The sequence below is a fragment of the Culex pipiens genome, chromosome 3 (assembly GCF_016801865.2).
Source record: "Culex pipiens pallens isolate TS chromosome 3, TS_CPP_V2, whole genome shotgun sequence".
Taxonomy (NCBI): domain Eukaryota; kingdom Metazoa; phylum Arthropoda; class Insecta; order Diptera; family Culicidae; genus Culex; species Culex pipiens.
Genome location: NC_068939.1, coordinates 149,569,603 through 149,591,009, shown reverse-complemented (window position 1 = coordinate 149,591,009; position 21,407 = coordinate 149,569,603). Strand labels below are relative to the sequence as shown.

Genomic DNA, 21,407 nt, shown 5'->3' with positions numbered 1-21,407 from the left:
CGCATAGTCCAGGAAAAGAAAAGGAGCGATAGATAGAGAATGACATCGATGGGAATCACAAGACACAAAAAGAGATCTGACGGCCTCTATACTCTCGGATTTTTTGGTGCAGAGATAATCAATTGATAGCTTTTCTATCAGTCATTTGCAACACTGACACAAAATAGCTTCTTTGGTCATAGGTCATAGCCCCCACAAAGTTTGAAAATAAAATGGTCTAATTCGGCCGATAGAGAATTGCTCAGATGTTATATTTTAATGAAACTTTGTTTTTTAGAAAAATCGATATCGCAATAAACAATAACATAACAATTAGTTTCGCCGCCATTGAATCAGGTACAAATAGGTTATTTTTTTAATGTACTTTTCTTAATAACATTGAATTTTTAGAATCAAAAGTAACTTAAAAACTAACTTAATCCACATATGTGGTTGTTGCCTTCCTCACTTTTTATCAACATTTGGTGATATGATGGGTTTGGACACAAATTCTATCTATCTTCTATATGTATACAAAATTTCGACGGTTTTGTTCGAACGCGAATCAATTCAACACGGAACGTCCGCTCGAGGTGGTCTTTGTTGCGTAGAGTTCGTATGGTAAGTTCGTGAGTCCAAGGAAAGTTCTTACGACAAAAAGTTACAACTTTGGCTACTCTGGAACCGATTCCGGAAAATTTGCAGATTTTATGGGAAAGGTTAAAATCAAGTTTTGATCACAGGAGGCTGAATAAGCAAAAAAAGTCAAAAACGTCAACAAACGAAAAAAGGCAGAACGAAGTTTGTCATGTAAGGCTTGTTTCTCAATAAAGAAATACACAAATGTCACTTAAGCGGTCATAACTTGAGACAGGGTTGCCAGATCTTCAATGATTTGGACACATTGAATAGGTCTTTTGATGACCTATCCAACGATGGGTTGGATGATGGATCCGGACATAGTTTACATACATTTAAGTGAGAACCGGCATCAAAAAAGTACATAAATATCACTTAAGTGGTCATAACTTGAGACAGGGTTGCCAGATCTTCAATGTTTTGGACTCATTGGAAAGGTCTTTTCATTACATATCCAACGATGGGTTGAATGATGGATCCGGACATAGTTTACATACATTTAAGTGAGATCCGGCATCAAAAAAGTACATAAATATCACTTAAGTGGTAATAACTTGAGACAGGGTTGCCAGATCTTCAATGTTTTGGACTCATTGGAAAGGTCTTTTCATTACATATCCAACGATGGGTTGAATGATGGATCCGGACATAGTTTACATACATTTAAGTGAGATCCGGCATCAAAAAAGTACATAAATATCACTTAAGTGGTCATAACTTGAGACAGGGTTGCCAGATCTTCAATGTTTTGGTTTCATTGGAAAGGTCTTTTCATTACATATCCAACGATGGGTTGAATGATGGATCCGGACATAGTTTACATACATTTAAGTGAGAACCGGCATCAAAAAAGTACATAAATATCACTTAAGTGGTCATAACTTGAGACAGGGTTGCCAGATCTTCAATGTTTTGGACTCATTGGAAAGGTCTTTTTATTACCTATCCAACGATGGGTTGAATGATGGATCCGGACATAGTTTACATACATTTAAGTGAGAACCGGCATCAAAAAAGTACATAAATATCACTTAAGTGGTCATAACTTGAGGCAGGGTTGCCAGATCTTCAATGTTTTGGACTCATTGGAAAGGTCTTTTCATTACATATCCAACGATGGGTTGAATGATGGATCCGGACATAGTTTACATACATTTAAGTGAGATCCGGCATCAAAAAAGTACATAAATATCACTTAAGTGGTCATAACTTGAGACAGGGTTGCCAGATCTTCAATGTTTTGGACTCATTGGAAAGGTATTTCTATTACCTATCCAACGATGGGTTGAATGATGGATCCGGACATAGTTTACATACATTTAAGTGAGATCCGGCTTCAAAAAAGTACATAAATATCACTTAAGTGGTCATAACTTGAGACAGGGTTGCCAGAACTTCATTGTTTTGGACTCGTTGGAAAGGTCTCTCGATAACCTATCCAACGATGCATCGGGTGATGGGTCTGGACATAGTTTACATGCATTTATGTGAGATCCGATTCGCAACTCTGACACTTTTTTATACGTAACTTTTGAACTACTTATCGGATCTTCAAACAATTCAATAGTGCAGTATGGGGCACCAAACCGGATCGAATGCAACTTATTTGACTCAAATCGGATTAGCCAGTGCCGAGAAAACTTGGCAAGAATTTTGAGCACCAAGGGGAATACGCACACACATACACACACACACACAGACATTTGTTCAGTTTTCGATTCTGAGTCGATAGGTATACATGAATATAGGTCTACGAGCTGTTTTTCAAAAGTTCATTTTTCGAGCAGGATTATAGCCTTACCTCAGTGAGGAAGGCAAAAAGACTTAAAACATTTAAATTAAAAAATTTCGAATTTTGGGTTCGATTTAAAAAAAAATGCTTTTTAATCCTTATGACTTGGCAAGAGTGCATTTTTTAAATATTTTTTTATAATTTTCGGTAGACAACATTTAAGTTTATTTTTTTATTCTATATTATAAGTTTATCAGCTGATGGCTCGTTCAACCCATTTTAATATTTTCGAAATTAGTACCTACCAGATTTGCCACTATTCATAACTTTTGCATCAAAAATACATTTTAAGTCACCTAAAACAGATAAAAAAAATCAAAATTATAAAAAATGGAAAATGTATATTTAAGTGATAAACAGTACAACAACAAAATAGGAAATGTGTATTTCGTGTACCTATTTTGTAATTTTTAAGCAGGATTTCATAAGATATAATGCTTATGGGAATTTTCCAAATTGATACAAACTTAAATACCTAAATTTTTTGTGAAATTTTATTTTCAATTTTCCCGTGCAAAATAATCCAACAATAGAGCTGGTTTTTAACCCCACCGTGTGAGCACAGGAGTTTAATCGACGGCAAAGGCTTAGTCCCCTGCCGGTGGTGAAGTTAGCTCGGAAGATTGCTTCCAATGGAAGTCGTCGAGGTTAACGCATGAGTGGCGCCGCCAGTTGTATGATAGACAGGGAGCAGCGAAAGCCTCTCATCAACCGCAATCATGTGTTTTCAGTCAAGTTTGTGTCTTTGCGGATTAGTGGAACCCAGCTGAGCGCTAGACAAAATACTTCAGAATGGTGATAAATTAGTTGTGAGAGATTCGTCAAGACACGTCAGTGATTTTTGTAACGCTGGTATTAAAGCCTGAGAAGTTGAACAAAAGAACCATTACATGTTTAACGCTTTCTCGTCAGGCAGCATTTTTTTAATTATCTTGTCTGTTACATGGAAGTATTGCTCTGATAAATTTTTTGATAAATCAATCTCTTTAAACAACTTAGCTTGTGCAAAACAAATCGGTATGCAACACGCCGCTTGTGCATTTCCAGTTATTAAAATCTAGACAAATGTACATTACAACCCTTTTCTCCTCTTCATAATACGATGAGCAACAACTTTCAATTATCTATCTCAACACGAGCACCCTCGTCAATGAAATCAGTTGCACCCAACATTTCACCCTCCCATCTCTCGTGAATACACGGAGAAAAAAGAGTTCCCAGAATCGTGAACAAGCGTTCATGAAAATGCGAACCACGAACAAAGTGTTCAAATGCCATGGTACGTTTTTCAAAATCGTACCATGGGATTTGAACACTTTGTTCGTGGTTCTCATTTTCATGAACGCTTGTTCACGATTTTGGGTACTCTTTTTTCTCCGTGTATGATTGAGAAATAACATTGCATATTAATTTCCCCCCCACTCACAATACGAGTGGCAAACTCCCAAGAGTTGATCATCGATGTGAAGAGAGAGAGTGCGGTTGTTTCCGTTTCGAAAGAGCCACAACTCTGGGCAGGCAATCGATACAGCACCAACCCAGCAAACGGTGGCAAAGTGTACAACATCATCAGCATCCCAGCAGCATCATGCAACATAAAGTCCGATCAATTCCACATTCAATTAATTTTGCTCAACGATGTGTTAAATAATGTACTCGTTCCACCAGCCAAACATCACCCCGTTTGGCGAAACCCCCCAACGATTTTCGGTTCTCCAAGTGCCAATAAACATACTACTCCGGGGGACCGCCCGGGTTGGCTTATACCCCAGGGTCGGAACGAAAGGATCCAAACGTCGAGTGCTCGGCTCATTGGCAGCGGTGTTAATTGCATCATATTTTATTATTTCACACGAATTGGACCCCGGTTTTTGTTGCTGCTTTGGTTTGGAGAGATGACGAGGCGAAAACGTTGTAAAATAAGATTTTTTTTTTTCATCAAAATCCTAGATGATTTCAGCACTTTAACTAAAATTTCCAACCGTTTTCAAGTGATAGCCACTAAAAGCTTATTTGTTGTATATTTTGGTAAAAAAATAACCTTGTAGGATTCATGACCAAGAAGACCTGATTTTTTTTCAAGAGATCAGAAAATTTCCTACCAATTTGCTTTAAAGCAAAAAAAACATTGCATACTGGGCAAAGCAAACAAACAAGAAAAAAGTTTTCATGTTATTTCCTATTGTAAATTTCTCCATTATTTCTAAAAAAACGTTACTTAATCCACCTTCAGGTGGATGGTGCCTTCCTCACATTCAGTACCCACACTAGCGATAACATTTGCCCAAAACAGCATCAACCACCATAAAAATATTTAATATCATATACTTCGTTGCTATTTTCTAGAGGATTGTCTTTTAGGACCATCAGAAAAATCTTTCAAATTCTTTTCTTAAAATGAGCAATTCCAGCTTAAATCAGGAATTTTTCTGGCACACTCCCCGATTTCAATGAAACTTTGTAGACAAGTTATCTTAGGCTTATATAAGCAATTTTTGTGTATATGGAGCTAGTTGCACTCGAGAATGACATTTGATAAGGGCATATTTTATTTATGTTTTTGTATTTTGTGATTTTAAAAATTACAGTATCTCGATGCGTCGTAGTCAAAGACAAACTAATAGGAAATTGGACGGGCTTTCTAAAAAAAACTGATAAAATACACGCCACTTTTACAAAATTTTGAAGTTTGAAAATTAAATTTCGTTTAACAGTTTTGATCAAATAGCTTAAGATGTAACAAAAAGACTCACGAAAAATGCTGGATGGTATGTCTCTCCTAAAAAAAAGTACAAAAATCATTTGCTAAAACTTTTTTTTAAAGCTCTAAACGTAAAAATTTTCAAAAACCAATTATAGAAATCGATTCTCCAAACAATTTTACATAAAAGTCTCCCTATTGACCATTGTCATATATCCAATCCTCGTTAAGATACAGCGGGTTTAAAAAAAAAATTTGAAAAATACATATATTTTTTGTGGTTTTTGGCAATTTATAAAAGACACACTAGATTTTTCAGTTTCGACATTTTTTTACCGGAAAGCTCGTCTAATTTTACATAAGTTCGCCGATGACAGCGTAATGGTGGGTCTCAGACAGGGAAGCCCAACCTGCGAGCCAGATCTCATTCCTGTGAAGCAGTGGCGGGCCGGAACTAATGTTTGATTTAATTCGAGAAAGTCAACAATTGTTTTTAATAAAATATTTTTTTTTTATTTGTTTAAAATTGTATTGTAATTGTTTTAAAGACAAAACTCCCACGCTCGAAACAAAATATTTTGTATTGAAATTCCCTCTTTTTCTCGAGCTTGTGGGTGCAAGTGTTAAAAACGTTCAAATTTCATTGGTCGTTGCAAGCTTTTTATTTAGTTAAATTTTCTAAACAGAACAGTATATAAAATTCGAATCAATTTCGTTTCAATAAATTTTGTCATGCCTCATTGCATCTTTATTCAAATATTTAACAAAATATTTCAAAATGATTTGAAACACAAACAACATTTTAAAGACCTGTGACACCTGTGTAATAAAATATTAATTGAATAGTTTTTCGTTATTTTGTGTGTTTCGTTTTTCTTCAGTTATCTTTAAGCTATTGAAGTTCATGAATTTTTTTTGCTCGTCCTTCTCACATTAAGATATTATTTTATATTTTAAAATTATTTGTAGTGATCTTTTTTTTATCAGTATCATTAATTTGCGTTTTCGAGCATTTTTTGAACAAATCTCCATTACTTAAAAATAGAACATTATTTTTTGTTGAATCATTTATTTGAACAAATAAACAATTTTAATGAAGTTTCTCAAGAAGAACAACCTCAATTTGAAGTAAACACAGTGAAATCTGTAAGAAATTTAAATTAAGTTGTTTTTGGTACATTTTAAGAAAACAATCCATGCTTTTATTCTTATTTTTACGAATTGGACATCTTTGTTTTCTTGCGACTTTCTCTAGGTTAATAATTATAATTATAATATTGAAATAAACAAAAACAAAATGATTGTTTGAATTTGTAACAAAAAAATCATAAAAAATAAAAGGCAAATTCCAATTAGCATGTTTGATAAGAAACATTTAAATTTTTGTTATTATCTGTAAAATTTGATCTTAAGCCTTTTTTTCAATTTAGAAACTCAATTTATTCATTATTTATTTCATGATCAGCCTTAAGGTCCCGGCAAAGATCTATTTTGAAAGGCTTCACGGGCGGGACGTTGGGCAGGCCTGTTCTAGATTATCAACTAAGCTCCAATATAATAAATTAAATAGGGTGAAATTTGAAATAATTTTTCAATAACGATTTTTTTACAATTAAAAATTGCTCTTATTTCATACAGTCAAAACTCTTAACAAAACATGTTATAATGATTTATTGGTAAGATTTTAGTGGTAAAATTATTTATTTAAAAAAAATCACAAAAAAAAATGAAAACATAACATAACTTAAACATTACTTAAACTTGAATTCGCGAGAGTATTTATTGCCTTCCTCACCTGAGAAAAGGTTATAAAACAACTAGAAAAATAAACTCCGTTGCCTCGGAATAGAATCCTGAACAAATATCTATGTTTGTGAGCGTATGTCTTGATGTGAGTCTGTGCACCTTCAAATAAAGCACTCGATTAACTTCAGATTAGCTGAATCGCTTTGGACAGTTCTAGGCTAATTCAATCGTTATTAGAGTCCCATAACACAAGTTTTAAAAAAAAAAAGGATTTTTGGCTTGAGTCCAAAGGATTGTGAAAAGGGCGGATTAAAAAAAGCGTCTTGATAATGATATTCGATTGTTAATTGAAAGATCTTTCTAACGATTCCAACAGATTGAAAATCTGACAACCCTATCGCGTGTTATGAATACTCAAGTTTAAAAACCACAAGGCATATTGTTCATGTTCTATTGAAAATTGCCAATATTGGTGATTAAAAGAAGAAATTACACAATATGTATGGGAACATTGCTCAAACTTCATCAGAACTCATCACCAAAACAATAATTAGCCACTTTAATGCAATATAATCTCTGGAAAACCTTATGTCCCAACCCCCAAATGTAAAAATAAATAAAGAAAATTCTAATAAAACTACTTGACCTATTAAATTTTTTTAGTTTTTTCACACTCCGAACTGGACTAGTTACTCATATTTCCAATTTCCTGTCATATCTGATGAATAAATTGTGCCCAAACTACCCCCATATAATTATGTAATTCCAAAGTACCATACATTTTAAAATTCCACAATTAAATATTTGTAAAAGTAAATACCGGGCCGGGACCGGAGGTGTAATGGCTAGCGTGGTAGTCTCTCACCCCGGTAAGGCCTGGATTCAACCCCGCGCCTTCTATCGGATGGGGAAGTAAAATGTCGGCCCATTTGCGTAAAAAGGTTTTGGGTGACTTACCACACATAACTTTCGGATGCCTAGAAATGAGCAGAAACTTGCAACAGAGATCACTAAAGACCCGGAGGTCGTTAAAGTTTATTAAAGTAAAATCGTCAAAACAAAATATTTCATCACAAAAAAATATCAAAAGTTTAAAAGTGAAGAAGTTTAACATGGATTATACACAGTTTTATTTCTTTCCCGGATGCTAAACTCACTTTTTCACCCATCATTTCCCCGAAACTTTCGCGACAGCCAGTTAAATCCGCAATCGATCCATCCCAATGTGAAATGTGATCGCCTGCGAAAGCTCTTTCCCCTACATTCTCTTTCCGTTAATGGCACAGCAAAATGGCCAATAATCACCGTTTTCGGCAATTGCGCAGCGATTCCGAATTGAGTTCCGAATTATCGCGCGCTCTGTTAGCCGGTTCATTTGTCAGCGACAATCGATTCCTCGAAGGATTTGTGTGACTTTGGATGGGTGATTTTTAGCTGTTTCAAACGTTGATTTTAGGATTGGTAATCCCTTGGTTTATGGTATACACGTTTTCGGCGTCTTTAGCTCAATTTGATCCTGATACGTCCTGCCTCTACGAGTTCAAGATTCAACATCAATATCAGTGCAAGTCTCAGATCAATCACAAACCCATTCTGCGGTAATCACAAAAGTCACCACCAGTCAAATGAACACATTCGAATTTCTATTAGTGGTTAGCCGGCCAACCAAGCCCACCCGAAAGACCCCGGTCCCAAAGTCCTCGAATCCGATTTGTCTGCACCCGAGCGAGTCCACGTGTCACAAGCCGACAAATGATCCCCTCATCAGTGCTCACGACAGTGTGTCAAAGCTGATTAACCCTGTCAAGGGGCGCCCCTGGTAGTAGAACAATGCTTCACTCGCTTCCGACAAAAACCCAGCCACGGCCGCCGACAGGGTCAGGTCAAATATTTGCCCAAAATGACTGACTGGTCCTTGCTCAAAGTGGCATTTATTCGCCTCAGCTCCGGGCGGATTTCCTGTCACGTGGAAAAAGTCAGATTTGGTGGCAGCGGTGCTTCAATCAGCGCAAACATCACCGCAAGTAATTCCATGTCATTCATCAATTTCACCGCAATCAGCTAACCGTCGTCGTCGTCGTCGACAAAGTCGTTGTTGTCGTTCTCATCTGCAGTCAGCCAGTCAGTCAACCAGTCAGGTGCGGTAGTCTACCTTCGGGGGGGAAGATGTAGTTCGTTGTCCTACCGGTTGACGTTCACTCCGCTCTGGTTGGCGAATGTCACAGTGAAAAATCTTGACGTTTCGCCACTGAGCGAGCGAAGCGTAGTGGGCAAAGAGGTGCGCTGCAAGCTGGATATACCGGGGTACGAATCTCGCTTGAAATGCGTTTTTTTACAGTGCCCGCCTCCAACAAATAGCCCACGGGGGAAAAGGTAGATTGCGAGATTCTCTCGTCACCATCAAGCAGCAGCAACAACATTGCCTTCATCAACATCATCATCAGGACGGGGCGGGCGGGCGGTCGTGTTGTCATCATCGATATTGTGCCCGTTCGTCATCCATGTCAATCGTCATCCTCATTTGTGGTTGTGTGGAGAAGAGGGGGAGGGATGAGAGGACCCGTAGTTGGCGGAAAAGGCCATAAATTTTGCCTGGGTTCAACGCGACCGCCGCTTTCCTAGTGAGTCACCACGAAATGGAACAATAAATCAGGCAGCAAATTTGATAATTTGGAAGCAAATTGGAGAGATTACCGTGAGCTGCCGGGTTCGCTTGGTATCGATCGCGAGCAGCGTTGGAGTCCTGTGGGTGACTCGCGATGCCTCACTGCCTCACCTTTTGACCTTCGCAGATCCCCACAAGTCGATTTCAATCCTGAGATTTTCAATAAAAACCGAAAAAACTCATGTCTGTAAGTGCGACAACTGGCCAAAGTTATTTACGGGCAGAATGCGTTTGACACACGTGCATGGTACTTCGAGTACTGTAAACTCGGGTCTTCAGCAACCAAATTCAACCAAACTTCAGTACAATGCCCCGAATGGTCAACCAAACAAAACGTGTTTGTTATTGTTTACATTGCATGTTCTCGTTTTTCTCGGAACGTCAAAAAGCGACGTGCGACAATATAGCACGACAGCGTCGATCTGAGGTTTTCACGATACATTATGTTATGAAAAAACTGTTTTTTAGATAAAAAGTACAGTTCAAAAATTCAGAACTTGAAGGATTCATAAGATGATGGAACAAGTGCGCTGAAACGAGTATAACAGTTGATGCAACATGCATAGAAATGCATTTCATCGTTGGATAATTATACTTGAGTTATCAGGCAACCGAAAACCTGTTCCACTCAGCAGAACGCTCCGGTTACGTGAGAGCATTACCGTACAATGCATGGTACCGCCGGGTAACCGCTCCAATTAGTGCACTTCAAGTTTGGCGGTGGTTTTTAATGCGTTTCGAACGGATTCTGCGCCACGATTATGAAACACTATCAATTCCACGCAAGATTAATACACGATGTACTTTTCATTTACCATTTTGTCTTTCGTTAACTTCAATAAAAAAAGTGAATTAATTGCTTTTGAGTTGTGAGATACTCACAATTCGAACTATTAGAGATGCTTGCCAAAAGAAAGAAATGAGCATGAGCATGGTTCACTGCCAATTAAGTTGCTACTCTGTTATTGACAGATCAAAACAATGAACCAAAAATGATCAGTAGGAGCCCATCCGTTCACTGTTCAACCCCTGAGGACCCCTATTTTATTAGTCAATACCGGCGCCTTCCCAAAAGGCAGAAATAAATGATTTATATAAAAAATTAAAACAACCCACTCAACAAATGTATTATTGTTTCATATTTTACAATGAATTTTCAAAGTATTGAACCAACTGCGCCGACCAACAAAATGTCTACGAAGACTCAACTCGAAGGGAAGCTTGAACTTTGGGGTCCTTAAAAGCACGTGCACTATGATTTTTTTCAAAAACATTTGGACACGTGTTTCTGGCGACAGTCACTTTTGTAATTTTTTGTAGGTCTGTGTTATTGTAAAACAGCTCTCTAGAATTTCACAAAAAAAAAACGATTTCATTTTTGTATCTTTTTTTTAATATTTTTTTTTTTTGCATCATTAGTTTCTTCATACAAGTCACCCAAGCTTCCCTGCACTGTGCGGTACACGAGGTTCACTTGTTCCTCGGGTTTGCTTTGCGCCTGCTTTGTTCGGTTTACACCCGTACCCGACTCATTCGAGCCGAGGGTATTTTGGTTCATCGTACCAACGAACCAAGGCACGCTGGGCTCGTCGCCTCGGTTTTGTGTCTGGCATTCACCCTCGGCATGAACCCTGCTTATGAGCCAAGGTGGTTCACTCGGCACGTGCCGTGGTACGCGCCGGCGGTACAAACCGGGTTCAATAAAAAGTGGGTTTGATTTATTTCGTTTGATGGAAAACCAGCGATGTATCTTGATGAACTTTAATTTTTTAGTGGCCACTGTTTAGGTAAATCATCAAATAAGCAACAAATCGCATTAAGGGCAAATTATGCAGTTCCATCAGGTAAAGTGTTATGTCAACAAACCAGCACTTTGATATTCAATTACAATGTTTAGAAAGAAATTTCAGAAGTTAGCAAACTAATTTCTGTTTTAATGTTTGTTTGTTCAATTGAAACATCATTTTTTTATTTCATTTATTGGATTGTTTTGGTAAAAACATCAGTGCAGTAATTAACCTAAGCTGAGATATGGGTGTTAGAGTTTACTGGTACACGGGAGAACAAGTTGAGCAGGAGAAGGAAAAAAAGTTACAAAATAACCTTCGAAATTGATGAAAAATCATTTGATGTAGTCAAGCAAAATGTTCTGGTGGAACCACTGTAAATAAAATATTTTAACTTTTCTGTCAAAGTTTGAATTTATTCTCGTTAATATTCGCTGTCCTTTTTTGTATTTTGAGCTAAAGGGATTACATACGTGTATTTTTATTTTATTTTGATTTGAATTTGATATGTAATGTAATAATGGTAATTTACCCCTCCAATTTGAGTATTTGAGCTTCCCTTCGGTGTTTGAGAAACGTTAGTTTTGTATGAAAATTAAAAAAAAAACATGGATTTTTTAAATAGTTATGTTTCTGAACATTTTAATTCAATATCAAAGTGCTGGTTTGATCACATAAAGTGCCTGATGGAAATGCATAATTTGCCCTTAATGCGATTTGTTGCTTGTATTGAGTCAAATTAACGGCTTAACCTTCCTACAGTATTGGGGTCTTTTTCTGCCTTTTTGAAAATTAAATTTGCCATAAGTTATGACCCATAACTTTTGCTATATACATGCTAGAGCCTTGAAATTTTCTGACATGAAATTTATAGTATAAATACACATTTCAAATACACAAATACACAAAACAAATAAATCTCGGACGACTTCTAGGGGAGCGTCCATAAAAAAAGTTACTTTAACGGTATTGAGGTCCTTTTTGACCGATTCTGGTTCTTATGGTCACAAATGAAAGCTTAGGACGTCCCCTTTCCGAAACCGACCTGGTCACTGTGGCCACCGGGAATCGGCTACAACCGAAAAAAGACCCTTTTTAGACCCCAACTTTGACGACCTGTATCTCCGGCAAATTTCAACCAATTAGGATGCTCCGGGTTGTATTTGACAGGTATTTACCTGTACTTTGATCACAATTCACAGGGCCAGGTGATCTACTGGTTCCGGAAATCCAGAACATCCGAAAAGTTCATGTTTTACTGTTTTTCACATATATGTGATACCAATACTCTCATGATAGTTGAAATTGATCCATAAAACTTACTAAAAACACAATACACGATTGGCAGAACTACTCTGGAGTGTTAGTGGCCACTTCCGGGTAACCTGAAACCGGTTCCCGAGTGACCCTATCATCCGACATATCTAACTACATGAAATCGAAAGATATGTCAATCTACGGTCATGCCGTTGATCGCTGACCCATCTTGGCCAATCTTGAACCGGTTACCGGTGGCTCCTTGGGGACACTTCCGGATTATGAGAGAAACCCCTACATCCGACATATCAAACTTAATGAAATTGAAAGATGTGTCAGTCTACGGTCATGCAAACTACGGTTCTGGCAATTCTGGAACTGGTTCCCGGTGGCCATAGCAGTTATTGATCAGCCCGCCTGTGTGCTTTTAGCAGATGTGGCGAATGAAGCTGATGTAGATTATCTCGAAAACACAAAACTTTAAAATTCGATATCTCTGGAACGAAACATATCCATTTCTGTCGATATGTGATTCTTATGCAAAATTGGCAGTGGAACACGATGGTGAGGTCAAATAAAAAAAAATATGTTGGTGTGTTTTGAGATAAGGCCGTTTAAAGTTTTCAATTGCGCAATACAGGTAGACAAAATAAATTAATCAAAATTTTGATCACGGAAATGGATTCTACGTCCGATTTATTTCAAAATTGAGTCTAAGACCGACCCTCTAAGATTTGTGGTTCCTGAGTTATCGTCGTTTGAAACTAGGAGGTTTGGTCAAAAATCGCCAAAAAGTCGATTTTTTGGGGAGGTACAAAAATGGAGGGGGTGGTCCGATTTGGATGAAATTCGGGATTCTTGCATGTTTTGATAATATCAACAGCTCTGCCAAATTTGATCATCCTATCCTACATCGAAAAATGACAATATGACCAATATTTCGATTTTTTGAAAAAGAAATCAGTATTAATCCAAAAAATCATAACTCGGTCAAAGCTTTTTTACACATTCTGGAAATTTCTGAAAAATTGGTATTTGATATCCCCTAAAACATATAAAAAATAGTTTTTTTTGGTTAATCAAGTTTAAGAGACAAAAAGTGGAAATAAAAATCACAGAAAAAGGGATTTGCAATGTATATTTTTTTTCAGTGTAGTTTTTATCCACACCTTAAACTTTGCCGAAGACAAAAAAATCCTTCAAGAAAAACTGATTTTTACATTTCCACATATCATTTTTGTATGGACAGCTGCCAAATTTGTATGGAAAACTATATGGGCAAACTTTTTTTTGTCTTTTTAATTTTTTACCAGTGTTTTGTTTTTAGATTCGTAAAATTTTAGTTAAATGATGCTAACTTTTTCTTAATTTTGCTTGTATTCTGCGTGAATATTTACACAGCAACAAATTGTGTAAATTTGGAAGGTGTAATTTTAGAAGGTGGAATATTACCTCTTTTATGATGTAATTTTACCTCAATTTAGACTAAAAAAGCGACACTACACCAGAATAGTGGTAAAATTACACATTTTCAGAGGTAAAATTACACATTTTTCTGACATAAAAGATATACCCTTTCCCAGATTTAATATTACCATGATTTTTTGTTCTGTGTATAAAAACTTTTTTCCACCAGTGAAATAATGATTACTGGTTCACGTCATCAGGTGTGTACTGGTTGCCGGAGCGACTCCTGCCCCCCACCTTTGCCGGGAAAATCAGGAAACATTAGAGGGAGAGAGAGGAACTTGGCCGCGCTCTCTCGTGATAGTAATCATGCAAATGCTGATGATAATGACGATCGTTACCGTGCCAAACCCCCCCCCCTCCCCCACGTTTCCCCTCAAGGGGCTCCAAGGTTGAACAGCGGCCATGGCACTTCCGGGGTTTTCTGGAAACAGAAGAGGAGGGGAGGGTATAGGATCGGTCATTGTGGAACAATTCACGTTTTCAAGCCCTGAAATGAAAATGAATGGCCTGGAGTGAAATGGTTGAATGGGTACGTTGGTAAATCGGTAAAACGGAGCTTTGTTCGGGGAATTTGTGTGTTCGGGGGGAAGGAGAGGACAAGGGGGGGGTGGCTTTAATTCTATACAATTTCCCTGAACGAATAAATCAAATTTCTCACAATCGCACTGATGAATTGTTCGCGCAAGCGAGCTTGCTTATTGTAAAGCATGGCGAATTAGAGCGAATCGAAGAAATATTTATTTTATTTCGAGAATATTTTATCAAAATGATCAAAAAGATCACCTTAAGATCAATTCAGGATTCTAGTTCCAATAAATGCTGTTTTTCACATTTTAAGCAAGACTGCATATTAATTAAATTTTAAAATGAAAAAAAAAGATTCTCGATGACTCAAACGGAGGAGTTCTCTACGTCAGTTCAAAAATTTGAAACATTTCAATCACTAGAAAGCCCTTTCCCTTGTCATTTCCGGCCCTACAAGCGCGTCACGTGGCAGAGTTTCTCTGGCTTTGAATAAATTCTTGAAATGCCTGCAGTTGGCAAGTTTATATGCAATCTACTCCAGTCCCATTTAAAATGCACATCAAAACTGGTGGTAAATCGTACAGTGAAAACGAACAAAAAAAAGGAAGCATTCCATTTGTGGGAGTCAGAAGCACACACACACACACACCGGCCGGATAATCAAAATATTTATGATGCATTATTATTCCGCTTTAATGGAAAACATTAATTAATATTCCTTTTACGTGCCGAGGCGCCACTTTAAAGTGGAAATTTATGCACACCACACGCACCACCCTCACGCACACACCCACACGGTGGCCCTCTGGCCCAGTGTGCGGTCATAATTTGGTCGCACACGTGGCGGCAGGGAATTTAAAATTGGCGCAGTTTTTTTTTTCTCTCCCTTCATCCAAGTAGAGGTGAATTATCCTTCCATTTAGTCGGTATTTACGCGATGAGATATAACTTTAAGCCATTGTTTAATCATAGGTCGATATTTATTTTATGTGACAATTAATGTGAGCGTGTGTGTGTATGCGTGCGCTATCATGGATGGAAAATTTTAATATTTCTTTTTTCCCCCCCTCTCTACTATTTTTTCAGATGTGCCCGTGCACGTGGAACGGGTCCTGGTGAACGATACCGCCCAGATCAAGTGTGACGTGTCGTCGAACCTGCCCAACGACCGGATACTGCTGGTCGTTTGGTACAAGGATAACGTGCCGATTTACAGGTGAGTGCGCCGCGGAAATGCCCGCGTTAATCGGGGAAATAAATTCTTTGGAGTATTTTTTTTCGCCGGAAAAATTGAGGACTTTTTGAACCATTTGTTAACGAGTTATGAGAGGAATATGATAGAAATGTAGCTTCTGTCATCTGCGAGTTGATCTTGATCTGGGTGCTGAATTGTGGTTCGCAAAACGGCCTCAATTTTGAGCTGTCAAAAAGGAACCAATTTACTGTTCGCCAAAAGTAGAGAGTATTGTTATCGACCATTAAAACTGTTTTTTTGAAGAAATCTTTTAAGAAAAAAAAGGCGAAGGCAATGTCGTCACTTTTTATAACTATGAGTGTAAGTTGTTTCTGGAGTCGATGCGGTTGTATTCATCTAGAAGCTGTCTTTATTGTTTGATTCTGTTTGAAAATCAGCTTCGCTAGAATTAGCGATGTTTATTCGCAGGACCCGGAAGAGGATTCCAAAATCAGCCAAGGAATTTATCTGCGACATTGCAGAATGACACTTTCACCGCAGTTTTTCATCACCCGCAAAAAAGAAAAACCTCTTCTAACCGATCGAATTTTGAAATCACACAATTTCCCAGCAATAAATGTTAGAAACTAGACCAAATAAAACACATACTCCTGATTATAAAACAGCACATTTACCAGAAAGAAAAAAGTCATGCTTGTGCTTGAACAGCCTCCTACTTTGTAGATGTAAGCAAAGTGGGATCATTCGAAATTCACGTTACGCATTCTCTCTATTCAACACCCAGATCTTGATTTTTGGTGTTTTTTTATTTAAAAAAAAATGTACCCCTTACATACTATCAAGAATATAAGCCGATTTCTTTTCATTGCATTGCTGAGCAGTTCTCTAGGATTTCGGTCATTCGATTTTTTTTGTATTTTTTAATCCGACTGAAACTTTTTTGGTGCCTTCGGTATGCCCAAAGAAGCCATTTTGCATCATTAGTTTGTCCATATAATTTTCCATACAAATTTCGCAGCTGTCCATATAAAAATGATGCATGAAAATTCAAAAATCTGTATCCTTTGATGGAATTTTTAAATCGATTTGGTGTCTTCGGCAAAGTTATAGGTATGGATACGGACTACAATGAAAAAAAATGATACACGGTAAAAAAAATTTGGTGATTTTTTATTTAACTTTTTATCACTAAAATTTGATTTGCAAAAAAAAACTATTTTTAATTTTTTTTATTTTTTGATATGTTTTAGAGGACATAAAATGCCAACTTTTCAGAAATTTCCAGGTTGTGCAAAAAATTATTGACCGAGTTATGAATTTTTTAATCAATACTGATTTTTTCAAAAAATCGAAATATTGGTCGCACAATTTTTTCAACATCATATTTCGATGTAAAATCAAACATTCAATATTACGCCCTTTTAAAATGTTAGTCTTGATTTGAAAATTTTGAAAATAATGTTTTCGAAAAGATCGGAAAATTTCACAAATGTTTCATATATTAACATTCAAAATCGGATCATTTGTTGCTGAGATAAAACGAAACTATTGGCAATACGCCCCCCGGGGCATGGCCTTCCTCTAACGTGGGATTTCTGCTCCAGCGCCTCTGACGAGACAGGAGAAACCGGGACCGACGTTTTACTTCACCATCCGATAGAAGCTCAGTGGATAAGGCGGGAATCGAACCCGCGTCTCATAGCATCATCGGGATTGGCAGCCGAAGCCGCTACCCCTGCGCCACGAGACCCAGTTGCTGAGATATCGACATTAAAAAATTGTGGGCTAATTGGGTGAGACTTAGAAAACATCAATTTTCCTGTTTTTAAACCTTTGCGTGGCAATATCTCAGCAACTAAAGGTCGTATGAACAAAGTCCAAAGAAGCAAAATATAGAGAATTTTCTCAGTTTTTCAAAAATATTTTTTCCAAAAGTGTGCAAACATGTGCACTAATTTAAAAAAATGAAAAACTGCGAATATTTTCAAAAATGTCATCTAAATATGGATTTAACTTGAAAACGGTGCACTTTATCAAAATTTTACTAAAGTATTTTTTGATTGCAAATTTGATTTTACATCGAAATATGAAGTTGAAAAAAATTTGCGACCAATATTTCGATTTTTTGAAAAAATCAGTATTGATTAAAAAATTCATAACTCGGTCAAAGATTTTTTGCACAACCTGGAAATTTCTGAAAAGTTGGCATTTTATGTCCTCTAAAACATATCAAAAAATAAAAAAAATTAAAAATAGTTTTTTTTTTGCAAATCAAATTTTAGTGATAAAAAGTTAAATAAAAAAATCACAAAAAATTTTTACCGTGTATCATTTTTTTCCAGTGTAGTCCGTATCCATACCTACAACTTTGCCGAAGACACCAAATCGATCAAAAAATTCCTTCAAAAGATAAAGATTTTTGAATTTTCATACATTATTTTTGTATGGACAGCTGCGAAATTTGTATGGAAAATTATACGGACAAACTAATGATGCAAAATGGCTTCTTTGGGCATACCGAAGGCACCAAAAAAGTTTCAGTCGGATTATAAAATACAAAAATTAAAATTGAAGAAAAAAGACCGATTTCGTAGAGAATTGCTCTGCTAATAACTCATCAGGATTAACTCGGATCTACTTGCACCCTTTGATAAAATTGTAGGAAATTAAATTTCTTGCAAGAATCTCACACTTTGACAATGTTGGACGATTCCTGCGCCACCTGCTGCCGAAATTCTGAAACGATGTTTTTCCGTATACATTTATTCGAATTTTCCCTAACATTCTCTTGGTATCTCATGGGATTTTCAAAAAAAAAAAAAAAAATCTTGACACCATATTGTTTATGTTATTTAGTTCGATGGATATCAATCTGTCCTCAGAGTAGCCAAGCTGTGTTTCTATGTAGTAATACGATTAGATTGAACATTGATAAAACTAATTTGCTCGAGGGCTTTTCGTAAATTTGCTCGTAGAAAGAGAGATGAAGCAAAATTTTGCTGTCTTCGAGAAAGTCGCTTGGATTGACATGCCCAACCACTTCAAATTGTGGAAAACAATATCCCGAACAGACGGAAATAACTTGGGAAGGTCAGTTTTTATATTGTGAGACGATTGAAATAATGTTATTGGGATGAACGGATTAGTTGTTAAAATAACAAAAATCAATAACAAAGATTTGTTCGAAGAAGACTGTAAACTGTTATTATGTTGTTATTGCAAAAACAAACCAATAACACAGAATGAATAATGAAGGAATAACAAGATTTGTTATTTGTGCGGAGAGGTGGAGCAGCATGATAACAAAAATTGTTATTGAACTGGTATGTCTCCATAACAAAAAAAAAGTTATTGTTTTAGTTTATTTGCAATTTGCAAATAAACCTGCAGTTGCCATAACTCCTCTGATACTAGTCAGGGCTGCAGAGTCGGGTACCTTCAAGCGACTTTGAATCCATACTTGGAAGACAACTCCGACTCTAGATGCAGGATATGACGTCAACGCCGACTTCAGCTCTCCATAGTTCTAGCCAATTTTAGTATAGTCCCTTAGGGGGCATATCAAATAATTAAAAAAAAATCAACTCTCAAAATTTTAACTTTTGAGAATAATTTTAGCTTAAGGACCTCATTTCATGATCAAAATAATGACCCCGATGAAATTAGACAAAATTATCCCAAAGATCTAAACATATTTAACAAAAGAAAAAAAAACAGATTGTGTGGACACTTGAAAACATTTCCATTTGTGCGATTTATGGTAATTTTTTTTAAGTCAGAATACCAAACGAATAACAAATTTTGTTATTAGGAGAGTTTTTGAAATGTATGACATTTCCTCTTATTAGCGTGTTATTAAACATTTTCAATGTAATATCACTTCAATTCCAAATCTTGATATTTTTTTCAGAAACTATTATTATTTTTTCTTCTTGAAGCTGAAGTTCAGGATAAAATAATAACACTTTTTGTTATTTTAACAGGATTTGTTATTGAGACATTATTAATTTTGTTATTACTTTCTGCCCGGGATTCCTGAAAAGTTTGATTTGCAGAAACTAATCATAAACCCATTTGATTTTCAACCAAGCCAAAGAGTGGTCCTTTCCATTTTCATAACTCTCCCCAAGACTACAACGCTTCAAAACTGCTTTATTTTTTGGGAAACAAGAAATTGTTTTTAATTTTGCTATCATTATTGAATTGCTGTATACTTGGAAAAAAGTAAAAAGTTTAAATTAAAATTTAAACGAAAATCACGTTTTTCCACTACAAAAAGACTCATTCACTCGCAATCACAAATTGAACGCAACGAAAAACTGCTCTGTCCGCATTGTCACTTCCACACCAATCGCTACTGAACACTCTCTCATTGCTCTCCCTCTCACTCCAATCGGGTAGTACAACGAATGGCTCAGAGATGCTGATTGCGCTGTATCGCTCAAAGCTGTTTAAGCGAGCGCCATTCGCTGGTATGGAGGAGAAAATCAACTCGCGACAAAATTTTGAGGCTAGGAATTTTGTCTGGTATGATTTTATAAAGTATTCGCATCCTTTTCTCTCCCACAGAAAACTGGGGACAATGTAGCTGTCAAACTAAGACAAACCGTTAAAGTCACTCATAAAATGAACTTTGAGCGATTTGAGTTCATTTCTGACGTCACGATTTTCTCCTCTATTGTGTTAGATTATCTCCTTTCTGAATATTGTAACTCAGGTCGACGGACGGAGTAGGCTAAGAAATTCACGAAGTATTCGTTTTGCTGAGTGAATCGATTTGCCAAGACGCTGACAGCTAGCCGGTCATGTTCACTCGCGAATGGTTGCGAGCTGTTAAATTTAAATACTCAAGAGCAATTCTCTACCAAAACCGGAAATGGATTTTATTTGTATTTTTTGATTTGGCTCAAACTTTGTGGGGGCCTTCCCTATGACCAAATATGCTATTTTGTGTCATTGGTTCACCCATACAAGTCTCCATACAATTTTGGCAGCTGTCCATACAAAAATGGTATGTAAATATTCAAACAGCTGTAACTTTTGAGTGAATTTTCTGATCAATTTGGTGTCTTCGGCAAAGTTGTAGGTATTGTTGAGGACTTTTGAGAAAAAATAGGTACACGGAAAAAAAAATTTGCAGATTTTTTTATCAACTTTTTTTTCGCTAAAACTCAATTTCCCAAAATTCGTTTTTTTTTTATTTTCGAGATTTTTGAATATGTTTTAGGGGACAAAAATCCGCAACTTTTGAGCCATAGAGAAACATGGTCAAAAAATCTGCCGCCGAGTTATGAATTTTTGAAAAAATTGTGATTTTTGGAAAAAATTTAAGTTTCATGCAAAAACAAGTTTGACATTATTTTTTAATGCAAAATTGAATTTGCAATCGAAAAGTACTTTACAGATTTTTTGATTAAGGGCTCCGTTTACAAGATATAGCCACCGAAAGTTTGATTTTAGCGAAATATTTGCAGTTTTTCAATTTTTAAAAATAGTGACCATGAGTGACCATTTCTAAAAATATTTTTTTTGAAAAGTTCAGAAAATTTGCTATAAAATTGTCTAAGAGACATTGAAGATTGGACCTCTGGTTGCTGAGATACAGCGGCTTAAAGAAAAAGAAACACGAAAATTGAAGTTTTCTAAGTCTC

General features: G+C 36.5%; 1 protein-coding gene across 1 annotated transcript in view; it reads left to right on the top strand.

Annotated features, from left to right (window-relative positions):
• The window catches only part of LOC120432165 (hemicentin-2), a 786,150-nt gene that overhangs the window by 310,394 nt on the left and 454,349 nt on the right, over positions 1 to 21,407 (top strand). Inside the window, exon 3 of the mRNA XM_052710374.1 lies at positions 15,648 to 15,777. Coding sequence (XP_052566334.1) covers positions 15,648 to 15,777 — 130 coding nt within the window. The remainder of the gene's footprint in view (positions 1 to 15,647; positions 15,778 to 21,407) is intronic.